Here is a 23,063-nt window from a genome sequence, read left to right as displayed (position 1 = left end):
GGGTGCGTAGAACGACGCTTCGCTGACGTGCCGGTATATGATAGTTCCTCCCACACGAGCACGCCGCCTGGGTCGTCATGTCCCACCGGAAACTTGGAGAGGAGCGAGGACATTGGATAAACGGGGCCCGACCACTTCCGGGCTATATAGCCCAACCCCCAGATCCAGCTCGTAGTACACCAGTTCGACATCCGGATAGGATAGGGCGGATGCATCCTGGTCCAAGCTCAAGTAATCTGTTTCGAGGGATGAGAGCACGGGAATACCACTTCTGCGGGCCTCGAAGGGCGACGATATGGTGTGTCCTCGGCCTGCGCAGTGCAGTTGAGCACGTACACGAGCCTGCTTCTCTCGATTGAGGCAGCAACAATACAGGCTCTTCCCCTGGGATCAGCGGCTCAGTATTGGCCCGGTACGACACGACGCATGCCAGTCCTGCCAGACGGCTCCAACTGGACACGGGAGAAGCGTTTTTCTACTGGAGCCCGATCACAGCGATGCAACCCGAGTCTGTGGCCAGGAGGATGTGGTCCTTGACTCCTTGAACTTCCGGCCAGGCGTAACGCGGCAATGGATCTAATGATACCGAGGTACCGGGCCTGTTACGAAGGCGGAGGCAGAGATGTGAACCTGGGGTCACAATCCCCATTCTCGAGTCGCTCCGCAACACTAAATTGAGTGGTCACATCAGGCAGCTGTCCTCACAACGTTACTGTGTGGTATCAATGAGGTGTAAGTACGCAGTACCTCAGGTAGGTATGCAGTTGGTGGTGGTTGGGAAGCGCCAAGATATAAGGCAGCGTCTTATCGATAAGCACACAGACGAACGCCGTTGCGCCGAACCTGGAACATGTGGGCTTAACTGCTGGGCTTGCTGGGCTATCACGGAGCAGGTCCACATGAGGCATGATGCAATGGCCCCACCCCTGCGCATCTGAGGCCCCACTACCTAGGCCGAGGCGCTCAGGTTACCCAACTGTGGGGCAGCGCGTCTGCAAAGCTCCGGTAGACAATCTGTTGCCCGCAGTGTCTTTCTGCAGTGGCTCATGGAGGTTATGAGGCAGTGAGGCCCTGGACATAACGAAGGTAGACGTGGCAGCTAGCTTCGGGGCCTCACATCAAGGACCATCTGTGGCTTTCGCAGTGGTGGGTACGCCCTGTTTGGCTGTCTGAGGTGAAATAACCACTTCGAGAGACCTACGTTAGCGGTGAAACTTGGCAAACGATAGTTAAGCTCTCCGTCTCACTTCTAGTACCCTCTAGCAGAGCGGCAGAGGAGCGCCTTGCAAAACAACCTGCACAAAGCCGGCCATTTCACGATGGACGCTCACATGGCAATGCTCTTGTGACACTGCACCCTACGAGTTACGTTCGGCTGCATGCGTACCTAGTCTGATTGTGAGGTCCCCGTCTTGCATGCTGCGAGCAGGGACGGACACACGGGAGGTGTCGCCGCAGGGAACTCGATCTGGATTCTGGGTGCTCCCGCTTTCTTGCAATTGGCTCCTGTTGTACAAACCCTGCACTTCGCGATTATCGTTACATGGAAAAGTTCGATGGCTCTTTTCTGATACGGACCTGTGCAGTGTAAACAGTGATGAGCTGCGACCAGGGTCACGTTCAATGGGCAGCCATGCGTTGATTAGCGGGCGGCACAAACTTCTTTCATTTCGGGCATCGATTCCTCCACGTTACTTTACCTTGCCAGTCCCCTGCTTGCCAGCTTCTCCCTTCTGTTGATTGTTCCTTCCTAGACTCAGATTCCCCTTGCCTTGGCTCTGCCGGAATCTCATCTGAGCATCTCAGTGCCTCCCCCCTCTGCGTTCTTCTGCGTGGCTTTGCTCCGACGACACCAGTGCAGAACTGTTTCTGTACACCGACATAATGGCCGAACAAGGGGGAGAGGATGTGTATGCGAGTGTAAGTGCGAGTGCCTAATAACCTTGACATGGGCTGCCGCGTCGCCCTTGGATGTCAGACCACGACGGGAGCTCCCAACCCTGCGCCTCAACCCTGGATCGCACGAGAATGCTAAACAGATCCATGAATAGCTTCTTCTGACAGACACCTATCTTCCCGGTGAGTTCGAATTACCGGTTGCTAGACATGTCGCAGACATGGTTGCTGACATAGCCCACTTTAGGTGCCCTTGTGCTAGCACACTCACTCCGCGATGGTGGCACCACCAAAAAGTTGGCGATCCTGGTCACCCTCGACACGGTGTCCGCCAATGTGGTTACGCAGCTTAGGGTAAGCTCACTCGGCAATTCACCAGCTCACCCGGGGCGTCCAACTGACAACTCTCCCCAGACTGTGTATGACTACATCATTCCGGTCCCCCGTATCCAAAATGAGCATCCTGCAAATCTTGATCTCATGAACCGCCCGGACTTGCACTCGGCCTTCACCAAGATCAACCTATGGAAGCAGACACAGTTCCGCAAGATCGTCTATGTGGATGCCGACATCGTGGCCTTCCGAGCGCCCGATGAGCTCTTCAACCTTGACCATGCCTTCTCGGCGGCACCCGACATTGGCTGGCCGGATCTGTTCAACACTGGTCTCATGGTCTTGACCCCGAACATGGGCGACTACTACGCAATGATGGCCATGGCCCAGAGGGGCATCTCGTTTGACGGGGCCGACCAGGGCCTCCTGAATATGTATTACAAGGACAACTTCAACCGCCTCAGTTTCAGCTACAACGTCACCCCTTCGGCTCACTACCAGTACCTACCCGCCTACAGCCACTTTCAATCGAGCATAAGCATGGTACACTTCATTGGCCCAGACAAACCGTGGATACAGGGCAGAGACAGGACCGCCGGGGGCTCACCGTTCGACCAGATGGTTGGCAGGTGGTGGGCTGTCTATGACCGACACTACCGAAACGAGGTACGTCGAACGCACAGGCTTGACGAAGAGTTACTGCTGATCTTGTTCCTGTAGACAAAACCAGGGGAGAGAACTGCTCCAGAGATTGTGCAGTATTTCGTAAAGGGCGAATACCAACCGACGATCAGTTACGTAGTCCCTGTCGGCGAACCTGCAAGTTCGTCGCATTCGGAGCGCAAGCCCCAGCCCCAGCTTCACCATGAGACGGCGCCAAGCTGGGATGCTCAACGGTTGGTCGTTGCGTCAACAGTGCAAGCAGCACCTGAAAGCTAACTAGACGTGTCAGACACTCCCCGCCGTCGGGCTCCAAGCCTGAAGCGATGAACTTCCCCCACACGCAGTACGAAATGTCATCGGACCCTGCTCCATTCGTTCCTCCGGAGCGCTATCCAAGCCCTCCTAAGAACATGTGGTACCAAGTGCCAAATGAGCCTCCGGCGCACCTCACTGAGAGGCCCAAGCCGATTTTCCCTTGGGAGACTCACAAGCCGCAGCCGACTCGGGTCTTTCCGCACTCCGAGCGGGCACCCAGCGCCCCTGAGAAGCCCACGACGTCGACAGACTCGCGTGATTTCGGCGCGTCAGCCGAGCAAGAGACGCCACCAGGTCCGACCTCCCGTACTGCGCTCTCGGCTCCCTCGGGCATCTGGTCCTCATTCCCGCGGACTAATGCTTGGGATACCGTGCCCGAAATCAACCGGTACGTCGACACGATTCAGAAGCATCGCCGTACGCGCAGCCGAAATACGGCCTCGGGTGGCGGAAAGACCCTTCCCGAGAGCTTGGACTTGGACGGGTCGAGGCGAGGCTCCAAGGTCACCGACTTCCCCGGCGAGGACGAACGGCCGAGCCTGCCGGTCACTCCCGCGCCGGTTCGGAGGCCGAGACGCTGGGGCAGTAATGGCTCCGCCACCAGCTCCGGCGGGAGCGCCCAGAATGACGACGAACAGCTGCCGGCCGCCGAAGGGGTGCCCGCGCAGTCTGAATGGGTATGTGTGCATGGAACCCCGGTGAGATCCTGCAGACTCTCTCTGTGATTTGGCTAACGTCCTTCACTACCACAAGGATCCTGCGGCCCAGCTGCAGAAGCTGGCCAGGGAGCAGTCTGAGGTGCTGCTCCAAAGGCTGGGTGACGGAACGGCTCAGGCAGATCGAGAGCTCCCCTCTCGCCCCCTGCCCTTCGGATCCGATGACGCCCGGTCTCCGACCTATGTTGCTCCTCAGGTACCTGTGGTCAGCCCCAAGCCGGTCAAACCACACACAACGGCAAGTCCTGTCAATAAGATCTTGGAAACTGCCCCTGATGTTGTTCCGTCACGGCAGGTTGCGACCACGGCGACTGAGCCCCGGGACGTCGCGAGTTATCAGGGCCCCGGCCTCGCATTCGAGAAAGGCGAAGACATTCCCACTCATACGACACCCGCGTTGCCGACGGAGGAGGAGAAGGATATCCTCGAAACCTAGTTTCACGCGGTGTGCTATAGCGGTGCGCCATGGCACAGTTGTTTGATATTCTTCCTCAGCTTGTACCTAGCTTTACGGGAAGGAAAGTGTGAGAAAGACTCGGAGACTGGGTCGTAGGGGTTGGCAGGGGGCAGATTACAGTTCACGAAGCAAAGCGAAGGAAATATTGATGTGCCCCTTGACGGAGAGGGTCGACTGGAGGTTCTTTGGCTTTGAATCGTGGCATTCTGTTTTGAACGGCATGCCGAGGACGATTCATTCGTCGTTCTGTCCCGCTTTCTCGGCAAGTTTTCTTTCCGTTTGCATCGAGCATCGCACACTTGAGGCATTTAGATTGGCAATGCATCAGATTACGTAGATCGAACGGTTTTTTGGTTCTCGATGGAAGGGAGGCTATGCCTTGGGAGAGTAGTTATATGCCTGTGGTGAATGAATGAGGTATTCAAGCCCGGCAGGTGAAAAGCAGGAGCGAGTATGCTTAGGGTAATGGCCTGGTGAATGTCAACTGATCTCTACCCTAACACACTGAGATCTTTGGTTGTGATTTATGCCATGTATACGGCAGGCGCTGCTGCGTTCCACGTCCTCTGCCACTCCGAGAATTGAATCACTCAAGGGCGGACCAACTACAACAATCGCTTGCGAGGTAGAACGATAGGCGAACGGAAGAGCCCCCATCGAGAGTTCACTCAAAGCGGGGAGTTACTATTGTTCTTGCCTCTGAATAAGAGTGCGCAGAAACTGTGTAACTTGTGGTTTCCTCCCACCGCGAAAAATATGCTTGGGATTTGAGACAATGCGAAACATCAGCTCCACTGATTTCTTAGGTTGAACTATCAAACTACGACTTACTCGTCGTCCGGTCGGACTTCCATCATAAGAATTACACTACCTTTGCGCATCCCGCCAATCCCAGCAGTTCAGTTTGGTCTGAGAGAAGCTTGTTTCACAAGGCTGAGTGTCGCCCGCCCCTTATTAGCCGTTTCGCGACTTCTTAAACAGCAGGCTGGCCAATCAATTGGCGGTAAGTTGCGTTGGTGGGGTGATGCGACTCATGCGAGGCCGAGCCAGTGTCAGTGCTTCCGGCTACAAAGGGAAACTCGAGGCTAACATCGCTCGCCCAAGAGCCGACCCTCAAGCTCGAAGCGCGCCCGGACCGTTGCGTTTCCCGCGCGCTCGCCACTCTGACTGCTGGAAGGGCTGTATAGCCTGCGGGGCAGTTTTCCGGGCACGGCACGGTCACTTTCCCATCTGCAGCGGACGCCGCGTCAATGCCATCTCGGGCCTCGAAATCGACCAAGTCAAAACGCCGAAAATCGGCAGCCCGAGAGTCGCCCGTATACGAAGTTCGGGACATCATCGACGAGAAGGTTTTCAAGGGCAAATTACACTACAAAATCGATTGGGCAGATAATCCCATCACCGGCGAGCCCTACCCGCCCAGTTGGGTATGTGTTCCTGCCCTGCTGTTGTAGCCACCTTGCCTCCGCCTAATCGCATTGTTGCCCCTCGACAGGAGCCAGCAGAATACGTATCAGCAGTCGCAGTTGCCGATTGGGAGAGAGAGAAGCGCCGACGACAAGGCCTCGAGCCTGAGAGTTCCAGTGGCGCCACCGAAAGCGACCCTCAACCTGTGCTAACCACAAGCGAAAGAGCAAAGCGTCGCAGGAGTCTCCCGGCGACTGAAGGAGAGGAGAGCCCGCAGAAACGATCCAGGGAGTCCGTTGACTCGGGCTACACATCCAGTCCCGACACAGGCGGCGCCGGTGAAGGCAGCTGGGCGTCGGTGCAGTCGATTCCGCGGAAGACAAGTGAGATTATCTGCGAGATCCCAGCCGTCCCTGATTTCAACAGGTCAGAGTATCGAATAGTCAGCTTGCCCAAATCCGCGCCATCGTTGCAAGCGAATTCCTCGTATGTCACTGCCCAGAACGGCGAGGACAACCTACAAGCCGGTGGCCGAATCAGCCAGAGGACGATTCCCGATTCCCAAGGTTCCGATTCTTTGCACACACAATCTACGGCTGGACCCACTACCGATCTTATTGACGTTGGTGCTGCACAGGAGGAATTGGACCAGGAACGGCCGGCCTCAGACAAGGAGGTCCAGACAAGTCGCTCCGACTTGGACATACCGTCTCGCCAACCTGAAGCAGTAGATCACGATTCAGCACATTCCACCGGTCTTTGCGCACCGAGCTCCACGCTAGAGCAGCCGGAAGAGAGTTCTTGGGGCGAAGGCTTCCTTACCCAGCCAGAGTACGAGCCACCGGTTTCCTTGGGCGAGCTCGAGTCTTCCCATACGGGAGAAGTACTTTTGAGCAACGAGACCCAGACCGGAGACCCTCACAAGGAGCAAGAACAGAGCCCGGAAGACTTGACTGTGCCTGGAAGTCATTCTCTCCCCAGCGTACGGGAGTCTCACTCTCATTCTCAAGCTGCTCAAAGGATTCTCTTGCCTGAGAGTAACCCGGGGGGTTTTCTCACCCAAGTCTCTGTGGTCGTCGGATCCCCAGGCGAACAAACCATTCCCGACACCGTCCAAAAGGCGCCTAGGGGAAGGTCAACTGATCGACATTCCAACCCAGGCGAGCGCAGTCCACGGGGAAGAGAGGGTGAGGAGTTGGGGTTCAACCGTCCGGAGAGCACTTCTTCACGTCTTTCGACCCCGGCGCCGAAGAGAAATAACGCACCTCTTCTGTCCACTCCGCAAAATCAGAAGATGGACAGCTCCACGATGCACACTCCGCTCTCCGCGGTCGACATGATACGCCAATTACAGGCGGAGATGCTTGGCACAGCCCCTGACCTAGCTACATCCACAGATTCTAAATCAGATGACCCTATCTGCCCGTCCCCAGCAGGCTTTCCAGCTCGGGAACAACCTCCATCAGCAGCTGGAGATCTAAACCAGGCCGTTGGAACAAATATCAGCATCCACGATGAAAACGTTGTCATGGGTGGTCACAGCATAGCGTTTGAACACCCACCAGCCACGGTAGCACCGGCGGACTTGACTACCTCGATTGAACACATATCAGGCCCTGACGATGGTGTATCGACAGAGGCCCCGCAACTCTTCACTACCGGTCAAGAGCGTGTCAGCCCCATCTCCGCCGGCGTCGAACCCCCTCAAGTGCGCCCGGATGTCGACGGCGACGAGCAAGAAGACGATAGCCTTGGTAGGCATTTCACCGTGACCCTGCCAATGGCTGCGAACACCCGGGCCATCTACCTCGATGCCATCAAGGTCAATAGGGCGACTATGATCAAATTTGGCGACATCTTTGCCAACTCAGACTCGAGCGTTCCCGATGCCTCGCTGGTGGCGAAGATGGACGCTATTTTCGAGCGGCTGCTGAATCTCTGCGATCTCCCTGCGTACGATGACTCCCTTCCGCAATTGAACAAGGACGACATGATGAAGCATGCTACGAACTCAAACAGCAAGTTCTCGTTCGTCTACGAATTTTTAAGCGGATTGTGGGATATCAACGCCCGTGCCCTGATTCTTTCTCAGCCCGGCCGCGTCTTTGACTACATCGAAGCGGTCGTCTCGGCCGCGAATCTCACGTACTCCATCTTAGGGAACGAGGGCTCGGGACAGCCTACAGATGGAGCGTCGGTCATTTTGGCCGTGGCGGGTCAGGACCTTTCCAAAGTACAGGGAGGGGTTGATGTCGTAATCGCATTTGACCAGGCTGCTAGATCCGTTGAGCTCCCAGCAACATTGGCCTATGAGAGTATGGCACCCATTGTTCTTTCGCTGGTCGCCACGTATTCGCTGGAGCATATCGATCAGCAACTCCTCGAGGTCGAGCAAGATCTGGATGTCTTGGAAAGGAAGAATGCGCTCAACCTGGCAACTGCCGCCGCAGTGAAGTATCTGAGAGATCCGGCAGTAAGGCGGTACCCCGAGCCGCACGAAGCGGCCAAAACTTTTGCCGACTTTTTGAGAAACCCCGAGAATGGCCTGGACTGGGAGCCTCACCCACTGCCTGCTGATATTTTTGAGATCTGGCTGAGTTCGCAAGAGCGCACACAAGACTTTCAGGAACACACCCATCAGGCAGATGTTTTGACCGGTTCCGTGTCTCGGAAACGTCATCTGGTAAGGCCCTTGTGATATCGGATTAGAATAGCGTACTGACAATGTGGTTGAAGGACCATGCCGCAGAGGGGATCCCGAAACGTCCAAAGCTTCTCTTGGAGTCACAACAACCTTCCCGGAACACGACACCGGCACGGATGAGTGACCTGCTCAAGATGACCCTCGATATCCATCCGGTTGATGGCAAGACTACGCAAGTCATTCAAGTGCCTGTAGAACAACTCGAGCGAATGGCAGAAAGGGTAAGGAAAAAAGATCGCTCTGCAGTACCCAGGTCTCAATGCTGACATCACCAATGGTTAGATCGCTGAGCTGGAAGGCCGCCTCACGACACAAAGTACCGTAGAGGCAAAGCTGCGGGAACAAGTCTCGAGTCTCGAGTCACAGCTCCAATCTCACGTGCGAACCGTCCAGTCGCTCCAGCCGAAGTTTAAGGATGCTATTCGGGATCGAGCGAACTTCGAAAAGGAGTGCAAGGCGGCTGTCGACAAGGCAAATGCCGCGACGGAACGTTTCGAGGCTCAGAAGGCTGAGATAGAGGCCCTAAAAGAGAAGAACAAGCTCTTAGAGTCAAAGGTTGCGGAAACCAACGCCATGCTGGAGAAGTCCAGCGTCCCCGAAGTCGCGAAGCTCGCTCAGGCCGAGATCCAGCGTGCGGAAGCCGTCGCTACAGTAGAGAAGCTGGAGAAGAAGGTCCGGCTAGCCGAAAAGGAGGCTGAATACAGCCGCAAGGCGTACCAGGATGCTTCCCACGCGCATTCCGAGCTCAACAGGGAGACCCAGGAGTTGAGGAGCAAGATTGGCGAACTCGAGAGACGGGCCGGTGAGAATCTGCTCAAGATCCACCAAATCCAGGCGCAGAACGAGATGGCCGAGGTCAACCGGCAAGTTGACGAGCTGCGAGCGATGCTGGACGACCGCGAGCGTGAGTTGGAACGCGCCAAGGAAGAACTGAAGGTCATCAGAAACGGCCGCCGTGAGACACGACAGGGTAGCGTTCCTCGCAGTCCACGGCTGGGCGTCATGAGTCCCCGGCCGGGCCGTGTTATCGGGGGTGCAGGCAGCCGAGGCACCAGCCCCGCGCCGCTCATCAGTTCGGACGGGCCCACCGGTGCCGCTGCGCCGGGCATGCCGAACCTGGCCTCGAGCTTCTTCCCCTATGCTGTCAGCAACAATGGTGGCCGCTGGAATCACCTCCGGGATTAGGAGCACCGAAGGGGTGCCAGCAACAGTGTGTCGCCCGGCTCGAGCACAGAAACGACACCCAGCTCAGGGGACGTGTACTCGTTGCCGAGCAGCAGTCCCGGGACGCCGACCCCTCGCAGGAGGAGGCGCGCGGCCCGGGAGCGGCCGGCTCGTCGGACTCAGCATGGCCGGCGGGAATAGCGGCAGCAAGTCTATAGGGGTCCGCACGCGGCCCTTGACCGCATGTTCATCGCGGTTTTTCTTGCATCTTTCCAACTTCCGCTCCTCCTTTTTCTCTCTGTATGTTCGCCTGGTTATAGGCGCGACGGCGCTCGGAGACGGGTATGGAAAGTTCTGGGATTCAATTGCATGGGGCATAGCATTGGGAATTCCAGAGTATCATGGTCACCTTGGCAGAGAGGGAAGAGGACGATGCCTTCGGGGCCTTGGACAAGGTTTGCTGACTAGTTGGCAGCTTGGGGAGCTGACCACAGGAGCTGCAGCGTGTTTGTATGCGAATAGGATACATGCATATCAGAAATGCATGAGTATACCTTGTTTGAGGGATGCGATGGGTGATGCTGTGTGGTGACAACCGCTGTGTCTGAGAAATGGGAGGAGAGCATGGTTTCCTGGTTCTCATTCCTGAGAAGCAGGTTATGTGTCCTTGGTTTTTCTCGCTCCCACTCTTTTGACAGTAGGCAAAGCTTTTTCTGGTATATTGGTAGCAATGCTGTAGCAGAGGAGCTGTGTCAGGCTGGGTCGGGCGGTAACGAACAAGTGCTCAGACACATTTGATCCTACGATGTGCATGAGTGAGTGAGAGCAACAGGGGTTTCACCTCAACCATCAACTGACAATGTGTAAGAAATGGAACATATGTTCGCTTTTCAGTCCTCAGCTTCTTACATCAAAGCTCCCCTACCCCTGACCAACTCAGCTCTAGCACTTTTTCACTCCAACTTTCACACTGACGTGCCGGTGTCATCCCAGGTAGATGTGCAACAGGTGGAGGTCTAGCAGTAGTAGAAAAAATACAGGTCGATTTGGCGGTGCCCCTACGCCCTGACAGGATGTAGTCGACTACGGTAACCACGGCGCGGTGGGACGGACTTTTCCCGGTACGCAGGAGTTTGATAGACTTAGTTGGCCTCCTCCGGGTACAGATCCTCCTTGAGCACGATGCCCAGCTCCTCGCGCAGGGGCTTGAGCTCCTGGAGATACTGCTCGTACTGACCCTTGTTCTCGACCTTAGCCTTGATACCTATTCGCGGATATCAGTCAGCGTCCTAGGTCGCCTGTGTAGTTGAAAATATGGATAATCCCGCATGCGCTGGTTCGTACCCTCGAAGATCCGGACGGCGGTCGGGAAGTCGTTGACTCTCCGCGCGGCCCTAAGAGCAGCAGAGACGACGGAAGGGGATGGGACGAGATCGTAGGCGAAGGCGTTGTTCAGGTTGCGCTAGGGAGAGAAAAGTTGGGGTCAGCGGAGCAATCGACGGACAGCAACATGGTTCGAGAGCGGCATACCTGGAGCTCGAAGACGTCCTGAACGTTGTCGAACTCCTTCTCGTACCTATCCAAAGCTCGGTCGTCAGGAATCGGCTCAGTCCAGGTTGGGCGTGGGCGATGTTGGGCCGGGTGGATCGCAACGAGTAGGATCATGAGATCGAGAGCTAGCAGCGGAGCTCGGGAAAGCTTTGATTCGCTTCCGAACCGCGACACCTGAATCGCCGGCGGTCGACTTACCGAGCGGTGAACTCCTCGAAAGTCTCCTCCTGGTGCTCGGAGCGCATGCGGCTCGATGTGCTGAAGCTGTTGGTCGGCAGGCTGACAAGGCCGGCGCGCGCGGCCATAGGTTGCGGCCGGGCAGCGACAAGGTTGGCACGCAGGAAACTGGAGGGGCCGCGAGCGGCGAAGCGGAGCAGGGAAGCCGACATTTTGAGGGACTGGAAAATAAATTAAGAGTCCCGAGGCGGAGGAGTCGTGAGTCGGGCAATTGGCGGAGCAGGGAGCTCAACAGGAGCTTGGTCTGGCAATTGAATTCGGTACAGTCAAGGTCAGTGTGCGTCTGATGTTGATCCTGGCAGTAACGGATATCCGCATCGAATGATCTTTCGGCTATGCGTGCCTCGCTGCTCGCTTAGTTGCTAAGGCGTGCCTGGTGACCCCGCCAATGAGATGCGACGCATTGACAGCAGTTCCCGCTCTGCTGCGGCTGCCCATAGTGATGGGGCTTAGGTAATCAGGCAGTTCAATATGGACGATTGCTGCACTCAAAGAACGGCTTGGTACCGGCATATATAGTCTGGGCGAGACCAGAAATCTATCGTGACGAAGGCTGAGTCCTAGATTCAATATGAGTGAACTCTCCATGCTTGAACCAGTGATAGATCTCGCTTGGAGATGAATGACTTGAAAGACGACATTTAAACTGGTCTTGAGGTCGTGCCTGTGCTCCGTCCGTCATTGCTACGACGTGGCCATAAGACGGGGCCGCGGAGCCCGGGCGGTGACTAGGTATCATCGGCCTTCGGAACGCCGAAAGCTACGGTTGATATCCTACGGCAACGCCCGAGCCACGTCTAACCGGCTGTGCCGAGTGATGGATTTGCGCAATTGGCCAATTACCGGTTGAGAATGGAGGCACACGAGACGAGCTGAGCCGTCCGCTCCGCAAAAAGGGGTTGAAGGAAGCTTCACCCAAAATGCGCCTAACTCTCCTTAGGCTGTTCATGAGAGTGAAGTGTTATGGAAAGCAAACTCTCAAGGTACCATATCTCACATGTAGAGGACTAGAGGTAGACTTGTAACGCTTATACTGTGTAACTCGGCCCCATGGATGGTACAGATATTGAAGTCCCGGTCAAAACTTCGGGAGAAAGAGATCGGAGAGGCCGGGGTTCGCGGTGTGGGGGCAGATCTTAACACCGCGGAGGACGGCACGCTGATTGGGCGGGAAACTTCACATGCAGGACCAGGAAATGAGAGCGAGGCTTGTCTCCTTTTTTGGGTCGGACTTGCTGAAAATATTTGGTTTCCTGTCCCGCAAACTCTGGAATCGCGATCCTCTCACTGCGCAATCCTCCTTCCGTTGACCACTCTCCGCAGGTCTCTCGTGTCAAGGTTTCCGGCTGCGAGGGTGTCTGGCTCAATCTGACTTCTCTTCTTTTTGGGTCTTTCTCTCAGCCGTCGCTATTAACTACTTTCTTTGGCGGTTGCTTCGGGTTACGTTAATATCCATCATCATCGCTTCTCGACGTGCCGCGCGTCAGGTGCTGCATCGTTAGGTAGGTTCTTCCCCAAGGTGTAGACATTCACACGAGACATCCACGCTTTCCTGTGACCGCGACATACATGCAGATACTGACTCAATGGGTGCGCACAGCATTAATAGCCCGTCACAATGGCGTCCGCGTCTCCTGTAGCACTCTTCGACAAACTGCCGGTCCCCACCCTGGACCGGCCGTTCGGCATCGAGTTATGGCCCTACTTCAGCAAGGCCTTCGAGTACGTTGTCGGCTATCCGGCCGAAGACTTCAGGTTCCAGCCCGGCGTAACGCCCATGTCGACACTCAAGGAGACGGGCATCTTCATCGTCTTCTACTACACAGTCATCTTTGGCGGCAGGGAGTTGATGCGCAACCGGGAACCCTTCAAGCTGCGCACGCTCTTCCTGGTCCACAACTTTTATCTCACCGCGATCAGCGCCATCCTCCTGGCGCTCTTCGTTGAGCAGATCCTGCCCACTGTCGTCCGCGGTGGGATCTTTCATGCCATCTGCGACGCGGATGGCGGCTGGACCCAGCCCCTGGTGGTTCTCTACTACGTTAGTACCGGTTTTGCTGGGCTATCAGAAGTTGCATGGTGCTGACGCCGGCTTTAGTTGAACTACCTTACAAAGTACCTGGAACTTCTGGATACCTGCTTCCTCTTCCTCAAGAAGAAGCCCCTGACCTTCCTGCACTGCTACCACCACGGCGCGACGGCCCTCCTGTGCTACACGCAACTGATTGGGTCGACGTCGGTATCATGGGTTCCCATCACGCTGAACTTAACGGTGCACGTGGTCATGTACTGGTACTACTTCCAGAGCGCGCGCGGCATCAGGATCTGGTGGAAGGAATGGATCACCCGCCTTCAGATCATCCAGTTCGTTATCGACCTCGGTAAGCAGATCGGGATCCGTAACCGGCTTGGCCTATCGCTAATCCTGGCAAAGGCTTTGTGTACTTCGCCTCATACACATACTTCACGTCGACCTACTGGCCATGGATGCCGAATGCTGGCAAGTGTGCTGGTGAGGAGTTCGCCGCCTTCTCCGGCATTGCTATCCTCAGCTCGTACCTCTTCCTCTTCATCTCGTTCTACCTCGCCACATATAGGAAGGATGGCAAGCGGCCTAGCGGGCGCAAGAGTCTGCGGAGGATGAGCCAAGCCCCGCTTCCTGACCCGCACCACATACTCGAAAGCAAGACGGCCAATGGTGATGCGAAGGCGTCTGGTGTCAAGACAAACGGCACTGCAACTAGGTCCCGCAGAGCCTAAGCTAGCGATCAATGCGAAGCATGCCGCGATCACTTTAGGCGGCGGGCTGCTTCAGAAGATGCTATGAGGCACCAATCTTGGCCATCGGTACTGCCAGCGAGAGCGCGTCTTCTGACAGGCGCAGGGCATCACAGGTTAGGATACTATTGAGAGTTTGTACGCGCCCGGCGGCGGATAGTCCACATGCCTTTGGGAAGGTTAGGCGCGATCTCCTCAGTAACATAATATGGGCATCTCGGTATCCTTCATATACGGAGTTAGACGCGGGGAAAGTCATTTCAGCGGGGCTCGGGGTTTTATGACAAACATACGGGACGATCCATCCGGGGGGCCAGCGCTGTTCAGGGTGGCTAACATGGAAGGGCGTGGTTACACGATGACGGCGGTCCACGGCGCGTGTTATAATGATGGATGGCTTGAATAGGACATTGGCATCACGGACAGCGGCAGCTCGGTTTCTCGCCGGAGTGGGAAGAAGGAGGGGCCCCCAAGCCGGGTCTATCGGATGGGAGCAGCAGTTCGCCCAGCGGGACTGCCCTCCAACCCGCTTTCGGGACGTTCGGTTTCCTGTTTCTGTTTCTTTTATGTGTATATTTTTGTCCTGTACTACTGGCCTGAGCGGATACAAGCGCGGCACGCACCATAAGCAGTTCTAATAGCATTCAGTTGAACATGGCAAGGGGTGAAGCCCCGGCATGCAGTGATGGGATCCTCGCGACGTCCCACTGTCCCACCGGTTAGATACTCGAATCGTTGGTCGACGTGGTGGCGGAGCATTGCGAATGATCGTCGTGCGCAACACTGGACGATACCGAAATCAGCGAAGGCCGGGCAATGAGCTTTGCTGTGCAATAGAAGTGGGACAATCCGGCCCGTTGCCAGGGACTCGGATCGTCTTTCCAGCCTCTAACTAGTGTATCTGTGAGCCTCTCTCCACGTGGCCGTCGAGGCCGTCTTGTTAACCGACTGACATACGTACTAGTTTACTGCACAGCATCCGATGGAAGCACCATCGCAGCACGGGGAACAGCCAAAGGAAAGATATCCAACATCCGCGATACAACACCATGTCGATGTAACAATATCTGGTGGACCCCATTGATGAGCGACCATCATATCACCTATTGTATTGTACATACATACATGCATACTGGCCAGGTTGAACCCGGAGGTTGCCGCCGATCAGAAACACACTACTACCGAGATGTCGCTTCCAAGGCGCTGACTGGAACGGATGACCATGCGACATGAGCCGTCGGATTCACCTTACCGGAGTCCGGGCCGATGCCGTCCCACAGGATAATATCGATAGCCTTGGCAGTACCACGCCAGCGTCGGGCGCCTTGGATCTCTTGCGGCTGCTGAGAATCTCATCGAACCCGGTTTCCTGGTTACCAAACAGGCAAAATCCAGGGAATCCAGGCGGGTTTGCATGGCAGGATGGCGAGACCGGCATCCACAAGGCGCTTCTCCTAGCCTGAGATGGCATCGCTCAATGGTTACCTAGGAAAGGGGAGGGGAGCGCCAAGACGATCCAGTGTGCTTTTCGGCAAGGAGACTACCAACAACCTCCGCGTCCTATTTGAGAAGTTGCAAAGCCCGGAGGGATGGCGAGATGGCAGCCGGTAGCCTCACGGCGATGCAACCCCAGGAGAAGGGTATCAAGGGCTCAAGGACGGGGTACAGAGTATAAGAGGGGACGCTTTGGCCCGGCCCGGACAGAAAACCGTGAGCCTGGCTGCTGCGTCCAAGGCAAGCGACACTCCCTCAAACCAGCTGTTGCCCACTTGCCCACTCGGAAGGACACCGGCATCCAGAATGAAGGCCTTCACTCTCGTCGCCCTGGCGACTTCGGCGGCGTCGGTCAGCGCACACGCCATCTTCCAGAAAGTCTCGGTCAACGGCGTCGATCAGGGGCAGCTGAAGGGAGTGCGCGCTCCGTCCAGCAACTTCCCCATCACGGACCTCAACCACCGCGACTTCGCCTGCAACACCAACATCGTGTACAAGGACAACACCGTCATCAAGATCCCGGCAGGCGCCAGAGTCGGCGCATGGTGGGGCCACGAGATCGGGGGCGCCTCTGGGCCCAACGACCCTGATCACCCGATCGCCAAATCTCACAAGGGTATGTATGTTCTTCCAACCTCATAAGAAAAAGAAAGAAAGGAAAAAAGGAAAAAGAAGAAAAAATGAAGAAGAAAAGTGAAGTAGCATATTTGCTCATATGAACAACCCAGGCCCCATTCAAGTCTACCTCGCCAAGGTCGACAACGCCGCCACCACGGCGACGTCCGGCCTGAAATGGTTCAAGATCGCCGAGCGCGGGCTGAATAACGGCGTGTGGGCGGTCGACGAGATGATCGCGAACAACGGCTGGCACTACTTCGACATGCCGTCGTGCGTGGCGCCGGGCCAGTACCTGATGCGCGTGGAGCTGCTGGCGCTGCACAGCGCCTACAGCGCGGGCGGCGCGCAGTTCTACATGGAGTGCGCCCAGATCGAGGTCACGGGCTCCGGCTCCAACACGGGCGGCGCCAACCTGGTCAGCTTCCCCGGCGCCTACCCGGCCAACGACCCGGGCATCGTCCTCAACATCTACGGCACGGGCGGTGTCGCAGACAACGGCGGCAAGCCCTACCCCATCCCCGGCCCGGACCCCATCGCCTGCTCCGGTGGCAACGGAGGCGGGTCCAACCCGGGCACTCCGCCGTCGACGACGGCGGCTCGTCCAACCCGACCCCTACCGGAGGGAGCGGGTCGGTTCCTCTCTACGGACAGTGCGGCGGCTCGGGATACAGCGGGCCGACTACCTGTGCGCAGGGCACCTGCAAGGCGCAGAACCAATACTATAGCCAGTGCCTGCCTTGATTTGAGCCACGGGTGGCTGGTAGATATATGATTGCAGATCTGGGAGGGATTAGTACATAACATACCTCTCACTTGGTCCGCTTGTCCTGTATACAGGCGACTTCGTTTCATGTCCATAGCTTGATGAATCAACCTTCCTCCTGAACGGAAATATTAGGACAACACCATGGTGAGTGTCTAGCCCTGTTCTCCAGCTAGCTTCGTGTTTTCGCAAAACTAGGCTGCGCATAAATGGTAACTACCGTACCTTAATTACCTACCTAGGTTGGGCGGGCGGGCTTGTGCACCTATTTGGCAGATCTCGACCCTTGGCCGGCCGGCCGCCGGGTCGCATCGGGCCCGGATCGAACGGGACCCAATATTGTTTCGGCGCCCGGGCCCGGGCACCTAGGTCCACATGGCGGGCCGGTAGTCAGCTTTGGCCCTCGGTGTGATTGGGGGCCGGCATTATGCATTGACGGCCAACAAGCTCGGGCGCTGCTTATTTTCTGTTTTTTTTTCCCATGTATTGGCTCCGTGCCACGCTCTTGCATGCAATAGATAGATCTGGCATCGTGTTCGGTCACCATTGTTTGGGCTCCTATGTGTAGTCAAAGGGCCGGCCCCGTAGGCTGGCGTCAAAAGGACAACCTCCGGCCCATGATACCGATCAGTGATAGGGTTGCTTTGCGCTGATGCATGAGTTCGGGGTCTCGGACGGGGCCGTCACAGCGCAAAGAGGGCGGGCGGGTCATTGGGAAAGGTCGGGTCTTTACCACACATTTGTGGTGTGTTTCATGGGCTTTTCAGCGCGACGGGAGGGATGATAGGTACTAAGGTAGTAGTACTGTGTAGGCTACTAGTAAGGTAGGTATGTAGTAGTACCCGAAGCTCAATATCATGAAGAAAACGGCTGTGTCAGTCCCGGTCTAGCCACCGTTTCGTCGAATCCCTCCCGACTCGAACCCTTGTGCAAAGATCCCGTCTGCCCCTGAAACCGCGATCGTCCTTGCCGTCACCGGCATCCTCCCTGCCCGGTCCAGACTGCGTTGCGGAGCAGATCTTTGTCGTTGCATTTTGTTTCAAAACCTACCCGTGCGGACGGGCGCATCCTCCTCATCCCTGTGACGGAGTGAAGGGGGAAAGCGTTTGACAGAACCAGGGACGTAGCGTAGCGTCAGAAAATTGTTGGGTTTTCACCCTGTCGGTGGGATTTTGTCATCGGCGCAGACCAACAAGGGATGCGCGGGTGCGGCGGCGAAACCTTATCTGACCTGGTGCGTCGCTGCGCAGTCGCGGCACGCTTGCATCTCCTTATAGTGTAGCTATGCTTACCTCGGCACTCGGAGGAATTTCTATCACCTTTTTATACACCGGACGACGGTGTAAAGACAGTTTGGAGGTGGGTACCGGGTTCTGTTCGTTAAGGAACATGTACTCCGCACAGTAGGACTGCTGCCGCTTGAGATACGGAGTTGCGAGTTGGTTTAAGAAGTGGAAGAGAGGACGAATACGTATTCCATACTGTGACCAATGGCTTCGAGCAAGCCATTTGCCACCTCTTGGAGATCTAGATCGGCCATCACCCCCAGCATGTCTCAGGAGCAGTGGTTTGGCTTCTGCAATTGGTCTGAGCAAACATTTGGCCGTGAGAAATGCAAAGGGATCGAGTGGTGTCTGAGAAGGCGGGGTAAAGCTCCTGAACTTCTGAACGATCCCTGGAAGGACCAATTCCGTTGGCAAGGGCTCGCCTTCCTGAAGCAACTGTCTTCGTCCCGCTGTCGCCGTTCGGATTCCGTACCTGCGTCGAAGGTTACACACACTATCGCGATGTGCGATAGGAGTGGAGCGGCGAGAAACCTTGAGGCGAAGCGAGACGAGATCTGCTCGCGAAATCCGCTGTTCTTCGGGATGGATCGCTCGTTAGCGAAATGCTAGATCCACTTGCGCGCGGGATGAGTTATCAAGACGCGTAGTGTATCGTATCGACTCTCATTCCGAGATTTCTGACTCGAGCCATGTGCGCTCAGGGATGCGGAGACGACCGCAGAAGTGAAGGGATCGCGAAAGTCGGGGTCCGGTACGGTGACCCTTCGCTTCGAGCCGGCCCAGGGACGCTGGTGGTTGTTTGAAACATCCGCTGCCCTTGGCAGGCGACCCGGGACGGAGCTGGTACCCAGGAAACGGAGCAATCAATATATGGAAAAGAAGCACCAAGTTGTCTTGAGCAAGAATGCATGCTGCTGTATGCGGCAAGAAAGGGTATAGTTGCTTCATGTGTCTGTCTCACTCGGACCTCTGGAGCTGGGCGTTGCAACGCCGGGATATGCGGTCTCATCGGCGCGGCATCCAAGCGATGTAAAACAAGTATCTTGTCAGTGCGGCCTTCTACTGGTAAGACTTCACGCTGGACCTGAGTAAGTTGTGCATAATGAGAAACGGGAGGCGAAACAAGCTGGACTTCGAACTGAGTCCCGGATGAGTGCTTGCTGCACGCAGCAAAACGTTGGATGCAGAAACGTCGGCATTGTTTGCTCGCTCAATTGCTTCCAAGTATTAGTAGTATGCCCAGAAGGAGCAAAGAAAGAGCTGAGATCATCATTCTCCGTGGTATCATCATCCGAAGTCCTATGCAATGGGCCCGCCGAAATTATCCCTTGCCGCCTTCCTCTGCTCACATACTAGCAATTCTCCAAAAGATGAACGCCGCTGGATTCCCTTATCCAGCCGCCCCTGTTACCCTCAATTGAACGCCGTTGAATGCAAAGTCCATATCTTGCCTCCCATTAAGTCTTTCCAGTCAACTTGACGCTCCTCCTCCTGGCGGATAATCCGCTGAGGATCCCCCTCCTTGTCGTGGTCGCAGCCGGACCATTGGGTGATGTAGGCGACAAGATATCGCTAGGTGGCGATGCAGCGCCCATCATGGTAGCGTTTCTCTTGACTGCCTTAAGGATGTCGGTATACGTGATTGGTGTCATGGGTGTCCTTGGCTGTTGTTCTAGTTTCCGTGCTTGGTCATGCTGCTGCTGCTGTTCACCCTCCGCCTTGAATTGCTGCTGTTGCTCCTCGGGGAGCAGGGCCAGGGCTGGTAACTGTACCGAAGCCCTGTTCGGATTCGACGTAAATGCCGTGTCCAGCCTTGGCACAGGAGTCAGAGGCGAACTTAGGTTGGGTCTGCTGCGTCTCCGGACCAGGCTGAACGACCTCGTCACGCCCTTGAGCAACGCCGTTGGTGTCCGCGGTGTTCTGGCGGAGCTGTTCTCACCCTCGAGGCTGTCGAGCGCCTTGGGCATGTCGAGCGCGTAGCTGCTACCATTCGCGTATGGGTCAATGCTGAGGAACGGCGGCTTCTTCTTGATTAGGATCTCGGAAAGAAGAGAGCTTCTCCGGCTCGGTGTGGGTCGGGGTTGCGAATACTGCGATGAGGTGGTGCTAGCCGGTGTAACCGGCCGCTCTTGTATTGAATCCAACGTGCTTGCAGTTGGCTTCCCGGACGAAGCACTGCTTGCTCGTGACCTAGCCGTGCCTTGGGAGCTACTCGACACAGGTCGCTTCCTTGTGGCTGCCAGATCCACAATCGACGGCTTCCCGGCAAATACCACCGACACCACGCGGGCCATATCCTCGTGGCTGCTCCTCCGCGTGGGCGAAGTCGGGTCTTCGACACTCGAATCGTAGTCAAAGTCGGAGACGTCTCCGGCATCTGACGAGGCGTCCTCCTCGGACGAGAGATACACATCATGCGGCGTGGGGGTTTGGCTCAGCTCGGGTGCTTCCACGGCAACCCCCAATTCAAGGCCGTGATTGTCAAGCATTTTCGATGCTCTGAGCGCACTCCTCGGTGGCAGCTCCGGGGCGTCGTCGCTCGAACGAAGTCGCTTGGGACTAGGTGCCATGGTGTGCTGCATGGTGTGCTGATTATCCGCCTCGTAGAACTTGTCGAAAATGGGCTCGTCGAACGCTCCTGATCTGGACGTGAGAGGGAACTCGGTGCTGTCGTCGAGCGCCTCGGTATTTGTCATGTCGATCGGATAGCTTGCCTCCCCCGTCGCTAGGGGTCGGGATGCAAGAGACATTGTCTCGAGGGAGAAAATGTGCCCAGACGAGGAAACTACTGTAATGGTGCGCCGGCCGAGCTTGGGTTCGGTAGTCAATGTCTCAGTCTCCTGGACGAGATGGAATGTTGCGAGGTATGGCGGTGTGGTATAGTAGCAAGACTGGCATGAAGGGACGCGTCTGGGGAGGTTGAGGGGGGTAGAATATTTTAATGCATGGGACTGCTGCCCAAGGTGGGTGACCCCTCGGAGCTATACAACCTCGCCTACGCATACATAAACTCGTAATAAGAAGCGTCGAACGCCAAGGAAAGCCCATAACGGCCAGCAGTGACTGGACCCACACCGTCAAGGCCGGCCGCTTGATCTCTGTGGTGGATGGTGCGCAGGAAATGATGTGCCTCCGTCCAGATGGCTGGAAAAAGCAGGTCCGTTACGAAGGGGACTTGTTGGGCAAGACGGATGAACGGCCTGCACTCGCATGACAGGGCTTCGCACATCACCCCTGCCCCCTGCTTTCTGCCCCTGGCCCCGGCGATCCCCTGCCCGCGCACCTCCACATATCGCCAGCATCAACGGTGAGCTGCGAACTCGGTCTGCCCATTTTCTGCTGCGGTCACCAGTGTTTGACTCTCGGTTCGAGACTGCGCGGGCTCAAATCGCTCAGCGCCTATTGCATAGGTACTACTAAATAAGTAAGGTACCGTTAAACGGAGCGATTTTTGACCAGCTGTAAGAGCCAGGTGTGGCCTGGGGCTGCTGTCTGGGCTACGACCGAGGGTTGGTGGAATGGCGAGCCCTGGTTGGCCGTGGTCGAATTGTTTCAGGTAAAACCGACGGTCGACTCGTCAACGTGGGCAGCAAAGGCTATCCAGTTGGGATAGGTAATCCGTACTGTGTAAAACGTGGAGATAGGTCCTCCCCAAGGCGACAAAGTGCGACAGGAAGACTACGTATACTGTGTAGCACCGAATCTCTCTGTGTTTCCCGGCCACCTACACGTGTAAAGCTTTGCATTTTGCATCGCGACATTTCACATCGCGGCTGGCGAGTATTCCGAGTACGGGACTCTCGTTTTCCGTTTCACAGCCACCGTACCTCGTGAATTTGTTTGCCAGGCCAAGATTCGCACAGTGGCTGCTTTCGTCATCTTTCGGTTCAGCCCCAGCCAAGTTTGGCCCGGGGCCTCCCATCACTTCTCCAATCAGGGCCGGTGCGCAGTTACCGCCGTTCTGAAATCATCATGCCAATCATCGCTGGCCGGGAATTTTCCCCTAACGAGCGACGCTGCCAATGAGCGTGCGATTGGGCTGCTCCCCCACGGCCGACAGGAGGCGAAACAGGTTCGCTCACCTTCGAGGAAGTACTCGAAGCGAGTTGCACACCATCTCTGCATTTGCATACATTGGGAGACCTCCATGGCAGTCGGGTTGAGATTTTCGATCCTGCCCGGCGCCAGTCCGCCCGACCCTCAGACTACCGGAAGTCCCAACTGAGCCCGACCGACCCGACAACCCGCCCTTGTCGGCCGCCTTTAGCAGCTCTCCCGTTCCCGCTATCCTAGGAGGACTCGCATGCGGGCCAGGACGCATCTTTATCCTGTTGACAATCGCGGTGGACCTTGTCGGTCTTCCGCCTAGCTGCGCTTTTGTCTCGAATGCCTAGCGGCATGAACTTACAAGTCGTTTCAGGAGCGGACGAACTCTGACTCCAGCGTCCGGCCGCCGAAACGGCAAAGTGGCCGCTCGAGGAGGCGCTTATGTTGTCTTCGTTACTAAAACTTATGTGGTCACCTGCGCAGAGAAGCGTGCTGAGAGAAACCTGTATTTTGTGGCTGCAAGGTACAGCAATAGATACATCGGTCGAGAAGATGGCGGCAGGCCTGGAAATGATCGACAGTATTGACGGTCAGTGGGCCAAGCTATCTATGTACAATATCTACAGTATCTACA

At 56.3% G+C, this 23,063-nt stretch overlaps 6 protein-coding genes across 6 annotated transcripts; 4 read left to right on the top strand and 2 right to left on the bottom strand.

Annotated features, from left to right (window-relative positions):
* Positions 1-1,884: 1,884 nt before the first annotated feature.
* B0T15DRAFT_491190 (nucleotide-diphospho-sugar transferase) lies at positions 1,885-4,359 on the top strand (the record flags this gene model as incomplete). The annotated part of the gene is made up of 7 exons (XM_062866753.1): positions 1,885-1,920; positions 2,052-2,079; positions 2,144-2,250; positions 2,311-2,895; positions 2,950-3,125; positions 3,182-3,884; positions 3,961-4,359. The coding sequence occupies 7 exons, from the start codon at positions 1,885-1,887 to the stop codon at positions 4,357-4,359; spliced, it is 2,034 nt and encodes a 677-aa protein (XP_062724399.1).
* Positions 4,360-5,460: 1,101 nt separating this feature from the next.
* Positions 5,461-9,708, top strand: B0T15DRAFT_112991 (uncharacterized protein). Its single transcript, XM_062861524.1, has 4 exons — positions 5,461-5,807; positions 5,876-8,470; positions 8,524-8,712; positions 8,774-9,708. Exons 1-4 carry the CDS (start codon positions 5,631-5,633, stop codon positions 9,674-9,676), a joined length of 3,864 nt encoding a protein of 1,287 aa, XP_062724398.1. The 5' UTR covers positions 5,461-5,630; the 3' UTR covers positions 9,677-9,708.
* Positions 9,709-10,632: 924 nt separating this feature from the next.
* Positions 10,633-11,685, bottom strand: B0T15DRAFT_112944 (cytochrome c oxidase subunit VA-domain-containing protein). Its single transcript, XM_062861523.1, has 4 exons — positions 11,405-11,685; positions 11,186-11,231; positions 11,000-11,117; positions 10,633-10,919 (listed from the first exon to the last, which is right to left on the bottom strand). Exons 1-4 carry the CDS (start codon positions 11,593-11,595, stop codon positions 10,798-10,800), a joined length of 477 nt encoding a protein of 158 aa, XP_062724397.1. The 5' UTR covers positions 11,596-11,685; the 3' UTR covers positions 10,633-10,797.
* A 1,005-nt stretch (positions 11,686-12,690) lies between these two features.
* Positions 12,691-14,405, top strand: B0T15DRAFT_112890 (fatty acid elongase). The gene is made up of 4 exons (XM_062861522.1): positions 12,691-12,945; positions 13,044-13,484; positions 13,542-13,824; positions 13,878-14,405. Exons 2-4 carry the CDS (start codon positions 13,062-13,064, stop codon positions 14,201-14,203), a joined length of 1,032 nt encoding a protein of 343 aa, XP_062724396.1. The 5' UTR covers positions 12,691-12,945; positions 13,044-13,061; the 3' UTR covers positions 14,204-14,405.
* Positions 14,406-15,608: 1,203 nt separating this feature from the next.
* On the top strand, positions 15,609-17,074 carry B0T15DRAFT_550833 (glycosyl hydrolase family 61-domain-containing protein; the record flags this gene model as incomplete). Its single annotated transcript, XM_062870257.1, has 3 exons — positions 15,609-16,331; positions 16,444-16,915; positions 16,960-17,074. The coding sequence occupies exons 1-3, from the start codon at positions 16,022-16,024 to the stop codon at positions 17,072-17,074; spliced, it is 897 nt and encodes a 298-aa protein (XP_062724395.1). The 5' UTR covers positions 15,609-16,021.
* Positions 17,075-19,477: 2,403 nt separating this feature from the next.
* Positions 19,478-21,602, bottom strand: B0T15DRAFT_524813 (uncharacterized protein). The gene has a single exon (XM_062868803.1). It carries the CDS (start codon positions 21,130-21,132, stop codon positions 19,840-19,842), a length of 1,293 nt encoding a protein of 430 aa, XP_062724394.1. The 5' UTR covers positions 21,133-21,602; the 3' UTR covers positions 19,478-19,839.
* Between the last annotated feature and the right edge of the window lie 1,461 nt (positions 21,603-23,063).

This window comes from Chaetomium strumarium (genome assembly GCF_033439665.1).
Source record: "Chaetomium strumarium strain CBS 333.67 chromosome Unknown B0T15scaffold_2, whole genome shotgun sequence".
In the NCBI taxonomy this organism is placed as follows: domain Eukaryota; kingdom Fungi; phylum Ascomycota; class Sordariomycetes; order Sordariales; family Chaetomiaceae; genus Chaetomium; species Chaetomium strumarium.
Note: the sequence above shows the minus strand (reverse complement) of the source record. Positions and strands in the feature narration are given on the sequence as shown.

Bases quoted from the DNA above. Each gene is read 5' to 3' on its own strand.
- B0T15DRAFT_112944 (XM_062861523.1), bottom strand. From the start codon at position 11,595: ATGTCGGCTTCCCTGCTCCGCTTCGCCGCTCGCGGCCCCTCCAGTTTC. The intron at 11,232-11,404 runs GTAAGTCGACCG...AGCTTTGGATAG, and splicing joins TTCGAGGAGTTCACCGCTCG to GTACGAGAAGGAGTTCGACA. The intron at 10,920-10,999 runs GTACGAACCAGC...ATCCGCGAATAG, and splicing joins CGCCGTCCGGATCTTCGAGG to GTATCAAGGCTAAGGTCGAG.
- B0T15DRAFT_524813 (XM_062868803.1), bottom strand. From the start codon at position 21,132: ATGTCTCTTGCATCCCGACCCCTAGCGACGGGGGAGGCAAGCTATCCG.
- B0T15DRAFT_112991 (XM_062861524.1), top strand. From the start codon at position 5,631: ATGCCATCTCGGGCCTCGAAATCGACCAAGTCAAAACGCCGAAAATCG. The intron at 8,471-8,523 runs GTAAGGCCCTTG...ATGTGGTTGAAG, and splicing joins TGTCTCGGAAACGTCATCTG to GACCATGCCGCAGAGGGGAT. The intron at 8,713-8,773 runs GTAAGGAAAAAA...ACCAATGGTTAG, and splicing joins TCGAGCGAATGGCAGAAAGG to ATCGCTGAGCTGGAAGGCCG.
- B0T15DRAFT_112890 (XM_062861522.1), top strand. From the start codon at position 13,062: ATGGCGTCCGCGTCTCCTGTAGCACTCTTCGACAAACTGCCGGTCCCC. The intron at 13,485-13,541 runs GTTAGTACCGGT...CGCCGGCTTTAG, and splicing joins CCCTGGTGGTTCTCTACTAC to TTGAACTACCTTACAAAGTA. The intron at 13,825-13,877 runs GTAAGCAGATCG...ATCCTGGCAAAG, and splicing joins CCAGTTCGTTATCGACCTCG to GCTTTGTGTACTTCGCCTCA.